Here is a 20,748-nt window from a genome sequence, read left to right on the forward strand (position 1 = left end):
ACGGTTGTGACTGTTATAGTTGTGATATTTTTAGACAGTTGTACACACAACAAAACATAATACTTTGATCTGAGTCCTTAAAGGTATTTTGACTTGTATATAATTTGTGGATGTGTGGCTAAACATATTCTGCGACATATTCTGCGACATATTCTGCGCATGCGCGAGCAGGCTGCAGTTTCCTCTGCTCAGAGCGAGTTTGTTTGCATAATTTTGCGTTTTTTTTCTATGTTTCTGCGTGTATTTTTCTAACGTAAAATTAGATAATGTATAGTAATATGCTAGTGTACTCCAGGGAGGAGTTGATGTCCATGAGGGTCAAAGGAGACCCAGCAACACGCGATCTCATCCCCGCTGAGCTCCGACGGAGATATCGCGGATGCCGAGCGGGTCGAGTTGAAAGGACTAGACTAACGGCTAGAGCCGCTAACCGGAGGAGAGTCAAGCCCTCCGTCCCTTTCCGTCATCATGGGGAACGTGAACTCTCTACCGAACAAGTTGGACGAACTGACGGCGCTCTGCAGGACTGAACAGCGCTACCGGGAGACCAGCTTGTTGGTTTTCTCTGAGACGTGGCTAACTGGCGACGTGCCAGACGCTAACGTCCGACTAACCGGCTTCTCCTCCGTACGAGCGGACCGGGACACGAACACCGCCGGTAAGAAGAAAGGAGATGGATTAATCATCTATACCAACGATAGAAGGTGCCATCCGGGACATGTGACGGTGAAATCAACACTGTGTAACCGCGATCTAGAGCTAACAGCTGTTAGCATCAGACCCTACTACCTGGCGCGTGAATTCTCACACGTCATTGTCCTCGCTGTCTACATCCCTCCACGGGCGGACCCTGAGACTGCACGAGAGACCATCTGTGGGACCAGCTCTGCTCTTCGGACCCGGCACCCAGAGGCGCTCGTCATTATCACCGGTGACTTTAACCACGTCACCTTGGACTCATCTCTCCCCACAATGGTCCAGTGTGTAGACTGCCCCACACGGAAGAACAGAACCATCGATCTGTTCTACACTAATGCTAAGGAGGCATTCACCGCCACCCCCCCCCTCCACTAGGTAAATCAGACCATAACCTAGTGTAACTACAGCCCACCTACATCCCGCTGGTGAAACGGCTGCCAGCAACAACACAACAGGTCAGGAGGTGGTCCCCGGAAGGGGACGAGATGTTGAGGGACTGCTTCCAGACCACCGACTGGGATGTTATTGTGGGCTCACATGGGGAGGACATTGAGGGGGCAGCTCAGTGTTTTACAGACTACATGAACTTCTGTGTGGACACTGTGGCCCCTGTCAGGACAATCATGTGTTACCCCAACAACAAACCATGGGTAACCAAGGAAGTCAAGGCTGTCCTGAACAGGAAGAAGCGGGCGTTCAGGAGCAAGAACGAGGAGGAGATGAGGAAGGCCCAGCAGGAAGTGAGACTCTGCCTGAGGGAAGCCAATGAGGCGTACAGGAGGAAGCTGGAGAAGCAGCTGGGACGCAACCAGGTGCGTGAGGTCTGGAATGGGATGAAAACCATCACCGGACACGGGAAAGGGCGCAGCACTGTGGAGGGAAATATTGAACGAGCGAATGAACTAAACAGCTTTTTCAATCGGTTCAGCTCCCCCACCACTCCCGGCTCCTCGTCCCGGGCCTCTTCCTGTCCTGCAAACCGCTCCACTTATGCTCCCTCCTCCTGTGCTTCCTCTCCTTCCACCCCTGCCACTTCTCCCGAGCCCACTCCAAGAACTGCGAAGCTCAACGGCCCCACCTCAACCACTGGACTTCCAACCTCGCCACAACCTCCTGCTCCCACCACGACGGAGACCATTATCCCTGCAGACCTGGTGACGACAACGCTGAGGAGGCTCCGTCCCTACAAGGCGGCTGGACCAGATAAGGTCTCCCCAAGACTCCTCCGAGCCTGTGCTTCGGAACTAGGGGACCCCCTGCAACAATTGTTCAACCTCAGTCTGCGGCTGGGGAGGGTCCCATCACTGTGGAAGACCTCCTGCATTGTCCCTGTACCCAAGAAAGGATGCCCTACTGAGCTCAACGACCACCGACCGGTCGCTCTTACCTCCCACGTAATGAAGACCCTAGAGCGACTGGTCCTGGAGCTCATGCGTCCACAGGTGCAGGGTGCTATGGACCCTCTCCAGTTCGCCTATCAGGCCAAGGTTGGGGTTGACGACGCTGTCTTGTACCTCCTCCACCGCATACTCTCCTACCTGGACGCCGGGGGCTATGCCGTCAGAGTGCTCTTCTTCGACTTTTCGAGTGCCTTCAACACCATCCAGCCCCGGCTCCTGCAGGATAAACTGACCTCCATGGCTGTGGACCCCTACCTCGTGAGCTGGATTACGGACTACCTAACGGACAGACCCCAGTACGTCCGTATGGGGGACTGTTTGTCTTCTATGGTGACTAGCAGCACGGGGGCGCCACAGGGGACCGTTCTATCCCCCATTCTCTTCACCCTCTACACATCAGACTTCAAGCACAACTCTGATACATGCCACATACAGAAGTACTCCGATGACACCGCAATAGTGGCATGTATCCGGGAGGGTGATGAGGGGGGGTACAGGGCATTGGTGGCTGACTTCGTGGAGTGGTGCCAACAGAACCAGCTCCAGCTCAACGTCTCCAAGACAAAGGAGATGGTTCTGGATTTCCGACGGGCACCTCTCTCTCCACAGCCAGTGATCATCAAAGGCAGTGAGGTGGAGGTGGTAGGAAACTATAAGTACCTGGGACTGCAGCTAGACAGCAGACTGGACTGGTCACTCAACTCGGACTTTGTATACAAGAAGGGGCAGAGCAGGATGTACTTCCTGAGGAGGCTGGCCTCCTTCAACATCTGTCCTAAGCTCCTTCTCATGTTCTATCAGTCCGTAGTCTCCAGTGTGCTGTCATACGCCATTGTGTGTTGGGGTGGGGGGCCAGGAAAAGAGATATGGACCGTCTGAACAGACTCAGCCGCAGAGCGGGCTCAGTGGTTGGGCTGAGCCTGGACTCTGTGGAGACAGTTCTGGGGAGCAGGACCATGTCTAAAATTAAGGCTATCATGAACAACACCAGGCACCCCCTACACACCACCTTCTCTCAGCAGAGAAGCACCTTCAGCGGCAGACTGCTGTCACACAGCGCCTCCACAGAGAGGCTGAGGTCCTCCTTCATGCCCCGTGCCATCAGGGGGTACAATGACTCTCTCAGGAGGAGCGGGGGGGAGGTGGCGAGGTCAGCACGGGGTTGAAAATGGATTTAATTTAATTTTATACTGTGTATATATATATATATATATATATATATATATATATATATATATATATATATATATATATATATATAAATTTATTTTTTTATTTTTTTATACTGTTTTATATTTTAATTCAATTTTATACTGTTTACATTTTATTTTATACTGTTTATATTTTAATACTGTAATCTTTTTAAATTTTATACTGTTTACATTTTAGTTATAGTTTAGTATATAAGTCCTGTTAGTGCTGCATGTGTCTGTCTGTTAGTGTAATGTATGTCTTGTGGTATGTCCTGTGATGTCAGTGTTTCTTTTTCTTCTGGTGTTTATCCAGTATTATTTGTAATGTAATGCCTGAGCAGTGGATATATGCAATTTCTTCCGGGATTAATAAAGTATATCTATCTATCTATCTATCTATCTATCTAAAATCAGGCTCCACCCACGTGGCAAAACAGCTTGTGTTACGGTTGTGACATAAAAGCGTGGGACAGCATTTTTTGAAGTATGTTTTGTAATTAAAAAAAAAAACTGCAAAGTGAATATAAATATTTTACATTGTTTAAAATAAACCAAATATACAGTATATTTGCACAAATTCGGTAGAATAACCCAATTACAGTATAGAACAGGCAGTTAGGCTCATGACAGGACTAAGACTTTGAAAAATTGCTGTCAGAATTTTTAGGCAATTTACAACAAACACCACAATTATACATTACTAAGTTTACCCTTAATACAGACTTTCATTATTCTTAAGTTAGCATACCTCATTATTGGCAAGCTGGAACCACGGCTGTTTGCCATATGTGAAAATCTCCCACAGAATTACACCAAAACTCCACACATCGCTTTCCGTGGTGAACTTCCTGTACATGATGCTCTCTGGGGGCATCCAGCGAATTGGCAGCATGGTGTGTCCTCCTACCTGAATACACAGAAGCAACAATAAACACATAAGATGTGCATGAACCTATTTAAGAAAATAATCCTACACATGAAGCTTTGACTGAGAACTGTACTGACAACTTAAAGAGAACACCACAAATGTGTATGTATGTGAGTATGTGTGAGTTAAAACAAACAGACAAACAAAATCAAGCACAGCCCAAATAGCATAATGCAAAAGTTACTTTGATTCTTGTTTATGAATTGGGATAGATAAAAACAATGATAAAACATTATATTTATTGCAGAAATATTTATTTTAAAGTGACATTTTCATTTAATATAAAGAGCATACAAAGGCAGGTTGTTCAAATCATGTGAAAATGCAGCTCAGTATACTAAACGTATTTATGCAATATCTTTTTTAAAATATTTGTTGGCCATTATCACCAGTTGGTCTAACTGCACAAACCAAACTGCATGTTTGGAGTTAGTAAAGATTTCAAGGGGTGTATTATGTATTAATCAATTCAAGCTGGACCTTGTCTCTTATTATATGGTGTTATATCATTTGAACGTTCAATTATAATTCACATACTTAGTCTTATATTTATCTCAAGATGTACACTTCCAGTACATGCAAATATATTGCAAAATAGAATAACACTCAGTTAAGTGCATATTTTTTCACAATATAAACAAAATTAAGCCAGTGTGAATCACATACACCCATTTCCACAGCTCAAAGAAAGTTCAGTTGTTTTGTATAATGACATTTTTTTTCTTCTGTTTCTTAAAAGAATTGTAATCTTGAAAAAAAAAAAAAAGAATCCAAATACAATTTATGGATTCCGATTCACTCTCCATTATTCAGTTTTATGTATTTCTACATTTTCTATATAATCCCTCTGACAAACAAACCAACACATAAACTACAGAGACACTTGAAGAGAGTACATCTCCACCAGAATGCATGAAACATTTGAATTTGCAACTTGGATCCATCATTATTACTCAAAGCTGTTTGAATTGTCAAGTTTATATTTTCATGGCAGGAGATCAGTCACTTTCAAACTAAAATAAAGAATATATAGACAGTCTTCAACAGAATGTAGTGTTTGTGGTATGATAACTGAACAAACAGGGCCTGCTCTTACCCTATAATAATCTGTGCTGTAAATGTCTCTGGACATGCCAAAGTCCCCGATTTTCACCAGGAGGCCATTTCCCACAAGGCAGTTCCTGGTTGCCAGATCTCGGTGAACAAAGTGTTGAGATGCCAAGTAGATCATTCCAGCTGCAATCTGGCTGGCTATATGAAGCATCTGGGACAGACCCAACTCCCCATTGGTCTGCAAAGGCTGTCCATCCACCAGAATCATTGCGTCTGGCCCATGAGCTCTGAGTGAGAATAAAAAGTTAGGTCTAACCTTAGGGAAATAGCTCAAATCACACAATCACACACGTGAGGCATTGTTGACATAATTTGGTGTATTTTTTAATCAGCTGATCATGAACGACATAGACCATTAATTCCAAGTTGTGTATGTTGATCATAACTGCTTACCCAACCGAGAGTGTGGGGATGTAGTACAGTGTGGTACAAAGTACAAGTACGTCAGGATTCATGTTTTCTCCAACTCCATACTTCTACTGCACTAGGTTTACAATTGGCTCAATAGAACCACCAGAACTGGTAAAAACATATAAATGGCTTTATGTTATGAGCTGATTAACCATCTTAAGTGATTTCTACTGGTTGATTACCATCCATTGTCTGGGTGCTTGTTCTATTAGAGTTACTGAAAGGTTGTAGCACTCCCATCTGATATTGGATGAGAGATATGTCATTCTATCTCAGAACCAACACAGAAACAACAACCAGTTGTATTTGTATTCTCACTTGGAGGCAAATCGGATGGATTGTTTCATATACTGTATATTGCATGCCATTTCTCCCCATGTCTGCATGAATACCATGCAGACATGGGGAGAAATGGCATTGTCTTGGTGAAATAAGAATAAATCCAACTGGATGTCTGCACATACTTTTCCAAAAAAATATTTGTGTGTGCCTTGTAGCATTTATGCAGCCTAGTTATCCATGCCATTGGTATTACCACAACCGTCACACCATTCATAGACACAGGTGGTTGAACTTTGTGCTGTAATATTCTTAAGGTTCCTTTTCCTCTTTAGCCTGGAGAACATGATTTCCAAGAAACATCTGAGATGTGGACCTGTCGAACAAATGGACACTTTCCGTATGAGCTTTCTTAACCTCTATTTGTAGATGCAAAGATGAATTGTGTTGATTTACAATGGTTTCCAAAGTGTTAAAAAGTCCATATAGTAAATGCTTCATAGAATTTTTTAAGTATTTGCCCCTTATGTGCAGAGATTTCTCATTATACTATCACCCACTACGACTCAAAACTTTAAATTAAGTATACATATATATTGTATTATACCTAATGTCAAAAGCAAATATCAAATGCTCCTGTTTTAATGTTTCACAACATTTGTGAAACTGAGGTTGTGTTTATATTAGAAAGCCACACAGTACAGGTTCACTGTGAAATGACTTGGAGTAAAGCAGCCATTTCCATGCAGTTGAATGTCCATGTGGGTACTAGTTTTGTGTGTACAAGAAGGGGCAGAGCAGGATGTACTTCCTAAGGAGGCTGGCCTCCTTCAACATCTGTCCTAAGCTCCTTTTCATGTTCTATCAGTCCGTAGTCTCCAGTGTGCTGTCATACGCCATTGTGTGTTGGGGTGGGGGGGGCCAGGAAAAGAGATATGGACCGTCTGAACAGACTCATCCGCAGAGCGGGCTCAGTGGTCGGGCTGAGCCTGGACTCTGTGGATATGCTTCTGGAGAGCAGGACCATGACTAAAATTAAGGCTATCATGAACAACACCAGGCACCCCCTACACACCACCTTCTCCCAGCAGAGAAGCACCTTCAGCGGCAGACTGCTGTCACACAGCGCCTCCACAGAGAGGCTGAGGTCCTCCTTCGTGCCCCGTGCCATCAGGGGGTACAATGACTCTCTCAGGAGGAGAGAAAATGGATTTAATTTAATTTTAATTTAATTTTATACTGTTTTATATATATATATATATATATATATATATATATATATAAATAAATTTATTTATTTATTTTTTATACTGTTTTATATTTTAATTCAATTTTATACTGTTTACATTTTATTTTATACTGTTTATATTTCAATACTGTAATATTTTTAAATTTTATACTGTTTACATTTTATTTATAGTTTAGTATATAAGTCCTGTTAGTGCTGCATGTGTCTGTCTGTTAGTGTAATGTATGTCTTGTGGTATGTCCTGTGATGTCAGTGTTTCCTTTTCTCCTGGTGTTTATCCAGTATTATTTGTTATGTAATGCTTGAGCAGTGGATATATGCAATTTCCTCCGGGATTAATAAAGTATCTATCTATCTATCTATCTATCTATCTATCTATCTATCTATCTATCTATCTATCTATCTATCTATCTATCTATCTATCTATCTATCTATCTATCTATCTATCTATCTATCTATCTAGTTTTTAACAGCTCAGCAATGATATGGAAGGATATGAGTGATATGTACAATGAAGGCATTGCTAATGATGTGGGCAGCGGAGTTTGAACAAAGTGGAGATTATAACGGAAATTTACAGACTAAGTGTATATGTACATTAAAACGCTCAGCAGAAATAAGTGAAGTTACATAGATTATAAGGAAAATTTTTAATGAAAACACCACTGAGGTCAGACACAAAAGGCTCAGTGAAAACACAAAATCAAACTTACAAAACAGTGTGTGTGTGTGTGTGTGTGTGTGTGTGTGTGTGTGTGTGTAGTGTGTGTGTGTGTGTGTGTGTGTGTGTGTGTGTGTGTGTGTGTGTGTGTGTGTGTGTGCATGTTGGTTTGGATGGCAATTGCTGCCAGCTATTTTAGAAGCATCTCCTGGATGAATTGGTGGTAGCACTTAAATGGAACCACAATCGCTGATCTGAAATCAGCATCTAAAGCCCAGAGACTTTCTCTGAATCGTTGTCAAACAGGCACTGAGTTCACTCACTGGCAGCAGACTAAATGTCACTGTTGTTTTCTGTAGGCCATCTTATTGGAATACATGGCAGCAGATGCACTCGCACCAAATTGTGGAACTCACCTGAGAAACTTATTGAGATCTCCATGCTTCATATACTCAAACACCATAATGAGAGGGTCTCCATCCACACACACACCAAAAAACTTCACTATGTGTTCATGCTGGAGGTTGGTGAGCAACTCAGCTTCACGCTGGAAGTCTTTCCTGGCTGCAAGAGTGGGGTCCTTCAGTGTCTGGAAGAAGAGAGAAGGCACTATGTTTGAGTATTACTATAGGATTAAAAAGCAACACGATGGAAAGCTGGGACATACAGAGCCATCTTTGTGCACTATGTATGGATACAAAAGGGAAATTGTTTTCCAGGTGATTTGTGACATCCCAGTGGTTGCAGGTAAGGGTATGACAAAACCCCATACCTGATAACTATCCAATTGTATTGTCCGGTCTTTCAGAGAAGAAGTGTGCTGTTGGTGTGCCTCATGTCCTGAGAGACAGTGGGTAAGCCAACCAGCCATTCCCAGAGAGTCTTTGCAGCCATTGCTTTTTCAGGTGGTTCCAACTGAGGATCTCATTAGATAATTTCAATGGAGTTCATACAGTGCTATGTCCTGATGCAATGCAACTGCACAGCATTTTGGCAACTGTTATGCAGGCACTATTTCAGGCCACATATGGAGTAAAAATTCTGCAAATGATTCTAACCATCCTGGAAAAGAGGCTTCTCACTTCTCTCTGTCTTTCTTGTGTCAAAGGCCCAAGAACTATTTTGTAGGTGCAGGGGTTTGACACTTGAATACTGCACATTAAACTGACATTAGAGTTAGTGCTGGTAAATAATGACATGTTTCACAGACACCTGGAAACAGAGATATTTGACACCGCCTTGAAAATGTGAGCAGAAAATCTCAGTGGTTTACTGTTATTGTGTTTGATGTCTGTTGTCTAAAAGGTCATTGGTTCTGCCAATGTAGTGAAAGAAGGCAAGCAGAGGTTGCTGTTGTAGTGTGACAAAGCAGGTCGTATGCATGCCAAAAAATGACACATGGCAATAAAGTTTCTGAAAATTCTCAGTCATCCAGATCATGGGAGATCTGTGTTGAATGACACCACATGGACTTGTAGAAAATTTTTGAAGATGTTTCCCATCCAAGAGACATCTGCAGTTCTGAATGGCTGGTATGACGTTCTAGATATTCAACCTAGTGGGATGGTGGAAGTTCTTACAGTATGTCATAATGACAGGTATTCAAACCCAGTCTATTGGACATCTTGGTGTCTCTCTGGTGGACATGTGACCTTGTGTGCCTGGGCACAAGTTAGAGGAACAAGTGGCTAGGAACCCTGATCCAGGATACCGAATAACATGCTAGTGAACTTCTCACCCCAACTCAATCCCAGGGACTTTGATCATTGTGATGACTGTCATGATTGTTGCTCTATGAATTTGTTTGTGCTGTAGATCTCCCAGAGGTTTCTCTGTTTTTTTCTGTTAGGGCTTTTATGGAGTTTTCTTAACCCAGTTTGAGGGTCTAAGGGTAGGGAGTGTTACTCTGTACAGATTGTTAAACCCTCAGGGCAAATTTTCATTTGTGAAAAAATAATTCAAATCAATAATTGATTGATGACTGGGCAATAGAGGGTAATACAATTTTCAGAATAAAAAAGGCTGGAGCTGTAGCCTCTACTGTATGTCCCCATTCCCTTTTGCTGCAGATCAATATGTGACTTGTGCTGTTTTTACAAAATATCTGTCTGCGACATTCCTGTCACTACAACTCAGAAGGCATTCAGTCTGACCAAAGCTTGAACTATAATGACCCCAATAATATTTATAAAATTGCATTGTCTGTCAACTCCTGGGAAGACTGTTTCCCAGGAGTTGCCTTATTCATGTGGATTACTGTTTTGACTTACATAAACGTCTGAACACATAAGAGAAATTCATTCATCCATCTTCTTAATCACTTCTTCTGCTTTTGCAGGTCATGGGGGTTGCTGGAGTCTATCCCTGCAGACTTATGGGCGAGAGGCTGGGGACACTCTGGGCATGATATCAGTGCACTGCAGAGCATTTGATTTAATTTAATATACTGTTTTTGATCCCCGAAGGGAAATTAAGAATGCACACTCTAGCTAATGATTCAATCGCATGCATATACTGTATATATTAGTGTGTACAGGCCCCTGTAGCACACACACACATACACAAGGGGGCCTGTAGGCATGCAAGGGAGGTAGAGTGGCAGGCAGCTCCATCTTGGTGCGCCTTAAATGAGCAATTTTTGTAAAGGGGACGGCACCTTGCTCAGGGGCGCCTCGGCAGTGCTCCAGAGGTGAGCTGAAACCTCCCACTGTCAGCTCACCTCCGGGTATTTTTTGGGCTGGAGCGGGAATCGAACCGCCGATCTTGAAATCATAGGACGACCCGCTCTACCGCCTGCTTTACCACTGAGCCACTGCCGCCCCAATAATATTAATATTAATATTAATATTATTATTGCCTCCACCAACAACAGTTGGAGTTTCTGTGCTCACCAAAATTGTTGTTTCCAAACTGTGACCCATATTTACATCGACTAAAATGCGCTTGCATTGGGAAGATGGGTAAAATGTATCAGATCACTTCGTTGATGAAAGACATATAATGCTGACACTTGATGTAGCGCAGATTCAGTCGTTACATTTATTTTAAGAATCTGTGCTAGGTCAGATGTTGAAATGAATGAATGAATGAATGAATGAATGAATGAATGAATGAATGAATGAATGAAAAATGGATCTGGGCTTACCATTTTGGAAAATCATACTGTACATCTGCTGATAAATAAAACTGCTGATAATAGACATTAATTCTAGAAGTATGCTTTCAGGGTCAATGAATTAAATGCTATTCATCTGACAGCAGATGTTCCGGCCAGACAATTTTATCACAAAAATCTCATCCACAGCCACTTGTGGCTCATGAGTTTGCTAGAGCCTACCTCTGCTGTCTATGGGCAAGAGATGGGATACACCCCGTATGAGACACCAGCTCATTGCAAGGCCCCACAAAAGACAATCAAACGCCTGAATTCACCTAAGCTGCATGTTTTTGGAGGTGGGAGTACGGCAGAGAGCCCAGAGAGAAGCCACACAGACACGGGGGGAACATACAAACTCTGCAAGGAAAGTAATCAAACCTTTAAATTGAATGTGATTAAAATGTTTTTATAAAAATAATTTTTTTAAAAATCTTCTTTTCTTCTGGTTAGGGTCCAGCAGGTTTTGATGATTATATATTTGGTTTCAAGCATGAATAAACAATTTATGAATAATCTGACTAATCAATGAAGTTTCAGAAAAAAATTCTTAATGGCGCAATATAGTTATATTCATATTTGTGAGTGACATAACATCTTCATTAATCAAATATACATACATGTCCAAATACACATGTACATAGAGTTCATTTTACCTCAAGAAAGTAGTGCATCCCTTCAAGAAAAATGTGTGCATCCAAACAAGACGTTTATGCATCCCAAAAGCAGTAACAGAATATACGGTAGAAGCTGTATACAAGGATTGAGTTTTGCCAATAGTCAGTCATCTTTAGATTACCACCGCTGTATCCGCCGCAGCGGGTCACGGGGAGCTGGAGCCTATCTTGGCGGCATAGGGCGTGAGGCGGGGGACACTCCGGGCACGACGCCAGTGCACCACGGAGCCACACACAAAGACATACAACCATGCATACACACACTTATTCCTACGGGCAATTTGGAACGGCCAATCAACCTGTAGCGCATGCTTTTGGAGGTGGGAGGAAGCCGGAGAACCCGGAGAGAACCCACGCAGACACGGGGAGAGCATGCAAACTCCGAACAGAGCGGGACTTGAACCCGAGTCCGCCGTGTTGTGAGGCGGCAGCGCTAACCGCTGCACCACCGTGCCACCCTCAGTTTTGCCAATAGTACAATATAAAAACTAAACAAACTGTTGTAATATTTTTTATTAATAACATCATTACTGTTTAATTAACAAGAAAAAAAGAGTAAAAATTGTATAATAGTTACATTAAAATGTTAATTTCTGACATCTGTCTTTTTCTTCATTAATTTTTGAACGTTTTTATGCAAGACAGCGCTCATTGTCACTTGCTTTTTCTTCAACGTTTGCATCTTTTTCGGAGGCATGGTGATAATCAATCAATCTACATTTACAGTATTTGTATAGCGCTTAATCCCATCAGCAGATATTTCAAAGCGCTTTAACAGACAGAGAAACCCAACAGGACTCTCCAAGCATAAGCGACAGCTTATGCTTGCTCTGGAGGGCCTCACTATCTCCTCGCTCTCACTACAGTACGTATAACGAGCAGACGTTGTGTTGCCGTTTGGTCGATTTTAATAAGGCAGAATCACGCAGTTGAATCTCGTGACGAGAAACTTGCACAAGATCAAAACATAATTGCGATTTCCGGGTTCGAAATTTAAGTGGAGAAATGGAAAAATTGTGAATATTTTTTGTTGAATGGAAGTGCATTTAAAACTTGCGTCCCTGTCAAAAAATTTACATGTACGTCAAAGACACAATAATGCACGCAAACGAGAACACTGATCATACACATTATAATTCAATTTCAGTCTTACCTTTACAGCTACCAGCATCTTGTCTTTGCTGGGGCTCAGGTTATAACATTCAGCAAGAAAGACTTTGCCAAAGGCTCCCTCTCCAAGCTCCCTCTTCAAAATGATGTCCCTCCGCTTAATATGCTGAACATCTGAAATACATGCAGAGGGCCTGAATAAACACCCGTTACAAAACTCTATTGCTAACATACATTAGAACCCATACAAACACATCAGCTTCCACTTGAGTTACATTACGAATAACTAGTCTTTGTAGTCTCATGCCATGCCTGGTTGTTTGAAGATAATGTTGCATGATATTGTGGCAATACATCTCACCGTAGTGCACAGCATTTATGTGCGACTACTTTCTTCTGTGTTCTGAAACATTTCTGATATGAATTTAACTATGTTTCAAAAGTGTACGAATTAACTGAAGAAGTTAATAGAATTTGGGTATTCGATTTATGTAATATAAAGGAAAAAAAAGAATAAGGGGAATACTTTAATAATCTCCATAGGGAAATTATTTTTCCACTATGTATATTTAACGCACATAGATGTACAGGCCCTAGAAAACACACACACACACACACACAGACACACACACACACACACACACACACACACACACACACACACACACACACACACACACACACACACACACACACACACACACACACACACATACACACACACACACACAGAAGCACATTCTGACTGTGCTGTATACAGAAACAGAGAATTTCTCCATGCCTGAACAACGCTGGGATTCCTCACATCCCTTAATCACTAATTAATGCTCCACTTGGTATAAGGCCTGATTTAAAATATGTGAGTGTAGCATGATGTTTATGTGACACCTATCACAATCACATTATTTTTATACAGTATTAGGAGTGATGGTAAAATACTTGAGGATGTAAAGTATGTTTGTGAGTCAAAAAATTCAGAAACGTGTGTCATCAAAATAATAGTTTAGAGTAGAACTACTGTAATATAAATGAGTCTATCAACAGTTGAAACGTTACTCTTGGAGCTGATGAATCAAACCAGCTGCAGCAGTGTCTGACTTACATAGTTAAATTACCCAGCATTAATAGTAAGTGAAATATTGAGTCAGTTCAGTGGTCAATCAAATCAGTGGGTGTACAATAATTGAATTGAGTATCTGCATTCCTAATACAGTTATTAAATTCATACAAGATTTAGCTGAATCATCAAATAGCAGCATTCTCAATGATGGCCTGGACTGAATGTAATTACTTAGCTGGCTGCTTCTGTTCATGGTCATGAAGCTCATGATGGTATTTTCATCTATGATTATTTTTTTTTTAATTATGAATGCAATAGGCAAAAAAACAGAAATCTGCTGATGGACAAAAATATCACAGTGTCTAAAGTGGGCGGCAGTGGCTCAGCTGTAGAGCGCACCGGCGGTAGGTCGTGCAATGTTTGGCGGTTTGACCCCCCCCCCAAAAAAGAAAGAAAAAAGAAACAAAAAAAAACACCCAGAGTGGGAGCTGAGAGTGGGAGGTGTCAGCTCACCTCCCGAGCACTCCCGACGCGGCCTTGAGCAAGGCGCCGTCCCCCTTTACATGTTGCTCATTTGGGGTGCACCAAGCAGGAGCTGACCGCGACTCTACCTCCTATTGTATGCGTACAGGCCCTTGTGTGTGTGTTCAGGGCCTGTACATACTCATATATATATGCAAGTGATGTGATTTGATTAACTTAAGCGTGTCACTAATTTCCCCTCGGGGATTACTAAAGTATATAAACTTTTTTTAAAAATGAAGGAAATAAAAGCTTAAGAAGTTGTTACCTAAAAAAATCTAACATGATATGGTCCATGTGATAATCATAAATATGTGAGATATGCATCCAGCGCTATGCAGTTCTTATGATGAGAATGACAGATTTACTGTCATAGAAATATGAACTCACACTGCCAAATAAAAATATATAGAGGGTGACAATGACACAAGGTGACTTATGAAAGAGCAGCACTGTTATTTAGAATGACATTAGCAATTTGTGTGTGTCTACATTAGCAGTGCATACATCGCAAAGATCTCTGCACATGTGCTTGTGTCTGACTGTTTGTGTACTACCTGTATTTGAATGTCTGTGCATTTGGGTGCATGGCGTCCTGTGTGAGTTGAGATTCATTCGACTGTAAAGGTAAGAAGTGATTTACTCTAGAGACATAATCATTCCATAGACATGTGGAGAGACTATTGGAATAATGGAATAATAGTAAGCGAGAGAGGGGGTTCAATCTAATTTGTAGAACAAATTATCAATATTGAAAGGTACAGTATGTCTAATGCTGAATTTATGCATAAATTTTGGTGAAGCAAAATATGCAGTTTCCATGAATAATGATGACGGACAGACTATATCCCACCATTACAAACTGAACAAAAATATGAACGCAACAATAATCATGCTGTCTGATCACCATCTTGATATGCCACATCTGTGAGGTGGGATGGATTATCTTGGCAAAGGAGAAGTATTCACTCTCACAGATTTAAACTGAATTTGAATTTTAACAATGTTTGAGAGAAATGGTTATTTTGTGTCTGTAGAAAATGTTTAAGATCTTTGACATCTTATATAAAAATGCGAGCAAAAAATAACGGCGTTGCATTTAGATTTTTGTTCAGTATAGTATTGGGAGAGATACAAAGATAACAGTTATTTGAAGAATTATGGGAAATCTGGGTAAATCCACTTTACTTAGCCAATGAATGTGCATCATTGTCTGGAGCTTGTTCAGCAGCATACATTTTCTGGAGAAGTGTCAATTTACTGTCTCATATAATAGTCGTCTGCAGGAATCATAGTTTTTTTGGGTTATGATGACAAAATATGGATAAAAGCCAATTGAACAATGTGCTCCCTTCCAAATGTATTTTCAGAATAATGAGGTAACAGAATATTGTACAGATTATAACACATGCTTGTTCCTTGTGGCTGCCTGAACTTACAAGTAGCGGGTTTGTTGCAGTTATGTCCATGTCTGAAGTACTGTGGATTCTCTATGACTGGGATTCTGGTCATTCCAATGACAACAGTGTCTGGTCCAGCATCCAGGGTACAGGGGCTAATGATGCCATGGTTCACATGGTGAAGGGGACTTGCAGAGTCTTCCTCACCACTTATCACTGCTACTGGTCCTAAAAATACAAAGAGAGATAAAGTTAAGTGGATGAATACTTAATTACTGCCAGACTTACTACTGAACACCTGTGGTTGACAGATGTCTGTGCACATTCTGAGGCATCCAGGTTATGGTAGATCTCTCTATTGAATAGTCAGCCGGACTAGTAGGAAAAACATCAAAGATGTACTGCTTCTCATCCAAGAGGCAATGTGTCTTCAAGGTTTTCCTACAAAGATGACTCAAATTCAGTCGACTTCATTCAACACACAGATCTCTACTGGAAAGTTACATAGCCATATCAATATAATTATTCATAAATCTAGAAGAATTTCTGAATACGAATTTGATTTTGTAATCACAAAAATGATGACACTACTATTGAGTGGAGGATGACATGAGTCATTTGCAATAACGTCTGTCAGTGAAACTGACTGCACCTAGCCAGACATCTACACAGCTGTAGTCTTACTCATCCATAAAACGTGCCATGAAAAACGCAATCCTTACTCACTCAGTGAGTCAGCAACATTACCACATGGTTAGTTATTCTGTCAATCAGGCAGACAACTAATCAGCATATTTAGACCTCATTTGTGTCTCAGAAGGGCTTCAATGAGAAAGCTCAGACAAGAAATATGCCACTGATAAAAAAAAAATCTATTTAGTTACCACAGTAAATGGTGGTGGTGCAGCGGGTAGCGCTTTTGCCTCACAGCACAAAGTAGTGATGTCCACTGTGTTTCGGTGCTCCGATACGCGCCACAGACTTCGTAACTTGGTACGCATTTCTTTCTAAACCACTGCTTTGAAGCCTGCTTCAAACATGGAAAAGCAACGTGACTGATGACGTCTGACATAATCAAGTGCTTCTGAAACACTAAACACTTCATTCCCCAGGTGACACGCTGGCGCTTCATTCACCAGGTGAACCAGTTTAATGGTTCAGATCAGCGGATTTGAAATACCGGCCGATACTTGATGTGTTAAAATGAAATAACCAGTGCGCTGCTTATCATGTTAATACCTTCTTGCTTTCTAATTGTTTTGCAATGGAACCAACCAGAAAGAGATCTCAAGTCTGGGAACATTTAGAACTGGTGCCGAAGAACAAAGTAGATTTTAATTTCTAAGAAACTTATTTTCAGGCTCTGTTGCTCACACTGTGGAAAAGAGTAAACCCCACACATGTAATTTTTAACTTGCAGGTGAGGTGTTTGCCTTGTTCCCAGCACCTGACGTACAGTAACAACACGTCGTTAATGATGAGGCGTTACCGAGCCAGACATGAGAATGAAGCCAGTGGTGCTGCTGTGATGATGTCTTCGAATTCTGACTTTTATCTAACAATATAGACCTTGTTTTTTTCCAGTGACAGTAATCCTCCTATGAAACTCACAAACACAAACACACGTGTAAATATTTATATTACATAGATATGCATGAACATGTAATCTATATCTCTTATTGCTTAATGAACCCTGCAAGTATCAATAATCATAACTCAATTTCCTATAATACTGTATAAGACTACAATATAGAAAGCAAGGACTAACACGTTAAATTATTCGGTTTTATTCAGAAAATATATGCAATACAGGAAACGCCAACCCATTGTTTCCTGGGCTCATCGATCGTTGTGTGACTACAGTATAGTTACCCTTCCAAAGAGGGCACCCACGTTCCCAATGATTGAGGTGCCGAGAAATGAAACAGTTTTTGGCACAATTGTTCCAAAATGTTCGAAGCCCCATGGGACGCCATTCAGACATCACTAGCAAGAAGTTTCCAGTTTCTTAGAGTTTGAAAGTGGGCGTGCTGTGGGGATGGACAGGCTGACAGACGAGGTTAGACAGGAATCTCCATGGACTATGATGTTTGCAGATGACATTGTGATCTGCAGTGAGAGCAGGGAACAGGTGGAGGGGAAGCTAGAGCAGTGGAGGTCTGTCCTGGAAAGGAGAGGAATGAAGGTTAGCCGCAGTTAGACAATACATGTGTGTGAATGAGAGGGACCCAGGTGGAAGAGTGAGGTTACAGTGAGAAGAGATCAAGAAGGTGCAGGATTTTAAGTACATAGGGTCAACAGTCCAGAGCAATGGAAAGTGTGGAAAAGAGGTGAAGAAGGGTGTACAGGCAGGATGGAAGGGGTGGAGAAAATGTCAGGTGTGATGTGTGATAGAAGAGTTTCAGCTAAAATGAAAGGAAAGGTATACAAAACTGGTGAGACCGGCGTTTTTGTTTGGCCTAGAGACAGTGTCACTGAGGAAAAGACAGGAGACAGAGCTGGAGGTAGTAGAGATGGAGATGCTGAGGTTCTCTCTGGGAGTGACCAGGATGGATAGGAGCAGGAATGTGTACATCAGAGGGACAGCACATGTTAGAGGTTTTGGAGGTAAAGTCAGAGAGGCCAGACTGAGATGGTTTGGACATGTCCAGAGGAGAGAGTAAATATATTGGTAGAAGGATGCTATTTTGAACTGCCAGGCAGAAGGCCTAGAGGAAGACCAAAGAGGAGGTTTATGGATATAGTGAAAGAGGACATGAAGGTAGTTGGTGTGAGAGCAGACGATGCAGAAGACAGGGTTAGATTGAGACAATTGATTCGCTGTGGCGATCCCTGAAGGGAAAAGCCGAAAGGAAAGACGACTCTGGTCTATTGTGTTTTGGTCCAATACACACACACACACACACACACACACACACACACACACACACACACACACACACACACACACACACACACACACACACACACACACACACACACACACACACACACACACACACACACACACACACACACACACACACACACACACACACAAAATTCACATTGCGGACAAACTGCATTCTGGGGCACAGCATTAAAATACGCAATGATGTCTGTGACAGGGTGTTAAAGAACCCACCACTTGCTCCTATTTTAAAAATAACCCATATTAGTGTAGTCATGCTTGCTAAATGTATGTTTCAGCTGAACTTCCACTATTAGTCAGAAGCTTGCTAAAAAATGCTATGCAAGGTTTGTTTCTGTATTGGATGTCTGAGAAAAGATAACAACCATCAACAGAAAGTATAATAAACAATTTTAAAATTCATTAGAATTTAATGGTTCAGTCCAGTGTTCATATTATGTCTTACTGTTACTTAACATCCACACTAATTCCAAAAGGAAAACAGGGTCAGTTACCCACTGAGTGACATCATCAGCGATGTCATAGGGTCAGACCGAATGTGGAGTAAAAGCTGCATGAGCCATTTGATATGATCGTCTATAATTTGGATTCACTGTGGAAAATGTAAGTCAGTGTGGTAGGAGATCTGAAAGCGATTCAGTTGTTTGGGTCAGGACTGATGAACTGGATCACTCACCTGAGTTCAGGCAAATTTATACCTTGTGTTTCAATATTTTTGAGCATTTGCTTTGTTAGACCTTTAACATGGTGAGAATTTTCTATAAATAACACTTTCTGTTGAGACCCTGATAACGTTTCAAATGTTCCACCTTAACTCACACCTCCAACAATTTCCTAAATAAAATACAACTACAATTTGACTATCTTGATTGGAAAGAATGCATCATGCACTTAATGGTTCTTTGACAATTGAAATAATCTGACAACTGCTTAAAGCTAAATTTAATCTCCTTATCTAAATTGCTTGAAATAACGTCCTTCAAAAGTCCAACCTCCAAAATCCAGAATTAAATATCGACTTGAATTTAAGTGCATAAAAAAGACTTTCTAAACAGCAGTGACAATGTCAAATTCTACGGTACTGTATAGAATGGGATTTTATTGGACTTTACTATAGAACATGTTAACCCTTTGATGACAGAAATGTAATGTTGATCTTCATCCTGTATCTGCACCCATTCACATACATTTATGATGCTGTAATCAGGAGGGCAATATTACAGAAATTAGGGAAATATTTGCTTCACCTGAAATATTTATATTTTGCATTAATTAATTCTTCTGGTCGTCACTGCCACCCATATGGCAGCGCACCCAACCCCATCGGTCTGCCCTGCGGGTGGTGGGTCCACAGGGGTGGGAAGAATCCACGTTGCCTTTTCGGGCTAAGCCCGGCCGGGCCCCGTGGCAGACCCGGCCACCAGGCGCTCGCTGACGGGCCCTCCGTCCAATTACAGGGGCATCACACTCCTCAGCCTCCCTGGCAGTGACCACAGGGGGTCACGACGGACCAGACCCGGGCGGCAGAAGTTGGCTTTGGGGACGTGGAATGTCACCTCACTGGCGGGGAAGGAGCCGGAACTTGTGATGGAGGTGGAGCGCTACCAGTTGGATCTGGTAGGGCTTACCTCCACGCATAGCCTCGGTTCTGGATCCAAACTCCTGGATAGGGGTTGGACCTTGTTTTACTCCGGAGTTGCGTCAGGCGTGAGGCGCAGGGCGGGTGTGGGGATACTCACAAGCCCCCGGCTGAGAGCCGCTGTGTTGGAGTTTACCCCGGTGGATGAGAAGGTCGCTTCCCTACGCCTTAAGGCTGTGGGGGGGAAAACTCTGACTGTTGTTTGTGCATATGCACCAAATATCAGTTAAGAGTATTCGACCTTCTTGGGGTCCCTAAATGGGGTCCTTGAAGGGATCCCTGCAGGGGACTCCATTGTTCTCCTGGGGGACTTCAACGCACACGTCGGCAATGATGGAGACA

The 20,748-nt window shown here is 42.0% G+C and overlaps 1 protein-coding gene across 1 annotated transcript in view; it reads right to left on the reverse strand.

Moving 5' to 3' along the window:
- The window catches only part of ntrk3a (neurotrophic tyrosine kinase, receptor, type 3a), a 193,639-nt gene that overhangs the window by 11,644 nt on the left and 161,247 nt on the right, over positions 1-20,748 (reverse strand). Inside the window, exons 13-17 of the mRNA XM_068312056.1 lie at positions 15,896-16,084; positions 12,918-13,048; positions 8,350-8,522; positions 5,317-5,560; positions 4,041-4,199 (exon numbers count right to left, since the gene is read on the reverse strand). Coding sequence (XP_068168157.1) covers positions 4,041-4,199; positions 5,317-5,560; positions 8,350-8,522; positions 12,918-13,048; positions 15,896-16,084 — 896 coding nt within the window. The remainder of the gene's footprint in view (positions 1-4,040; positions 4,200-5,316; positions 5,561-8,349; positions 8,523-12,917; positions 13,049-15,895; positions 16,085-20,748) is intronic.

The sequence above is a fragment of the Antennarius striatus genome, chromosome 4, assembly GCF_040054535.1.
Source record: "Antennarius striatus isolate MH-2024 chromosome 4, ASM4005453v1, whole genome shotgun sequence".
NCBI classification, from domain to species: Eukaryota; Metazoa; Chordata; class Actinopteri; order Lophiiformes; family Antennariidae; genus Antennarius; species Antennarius striatus.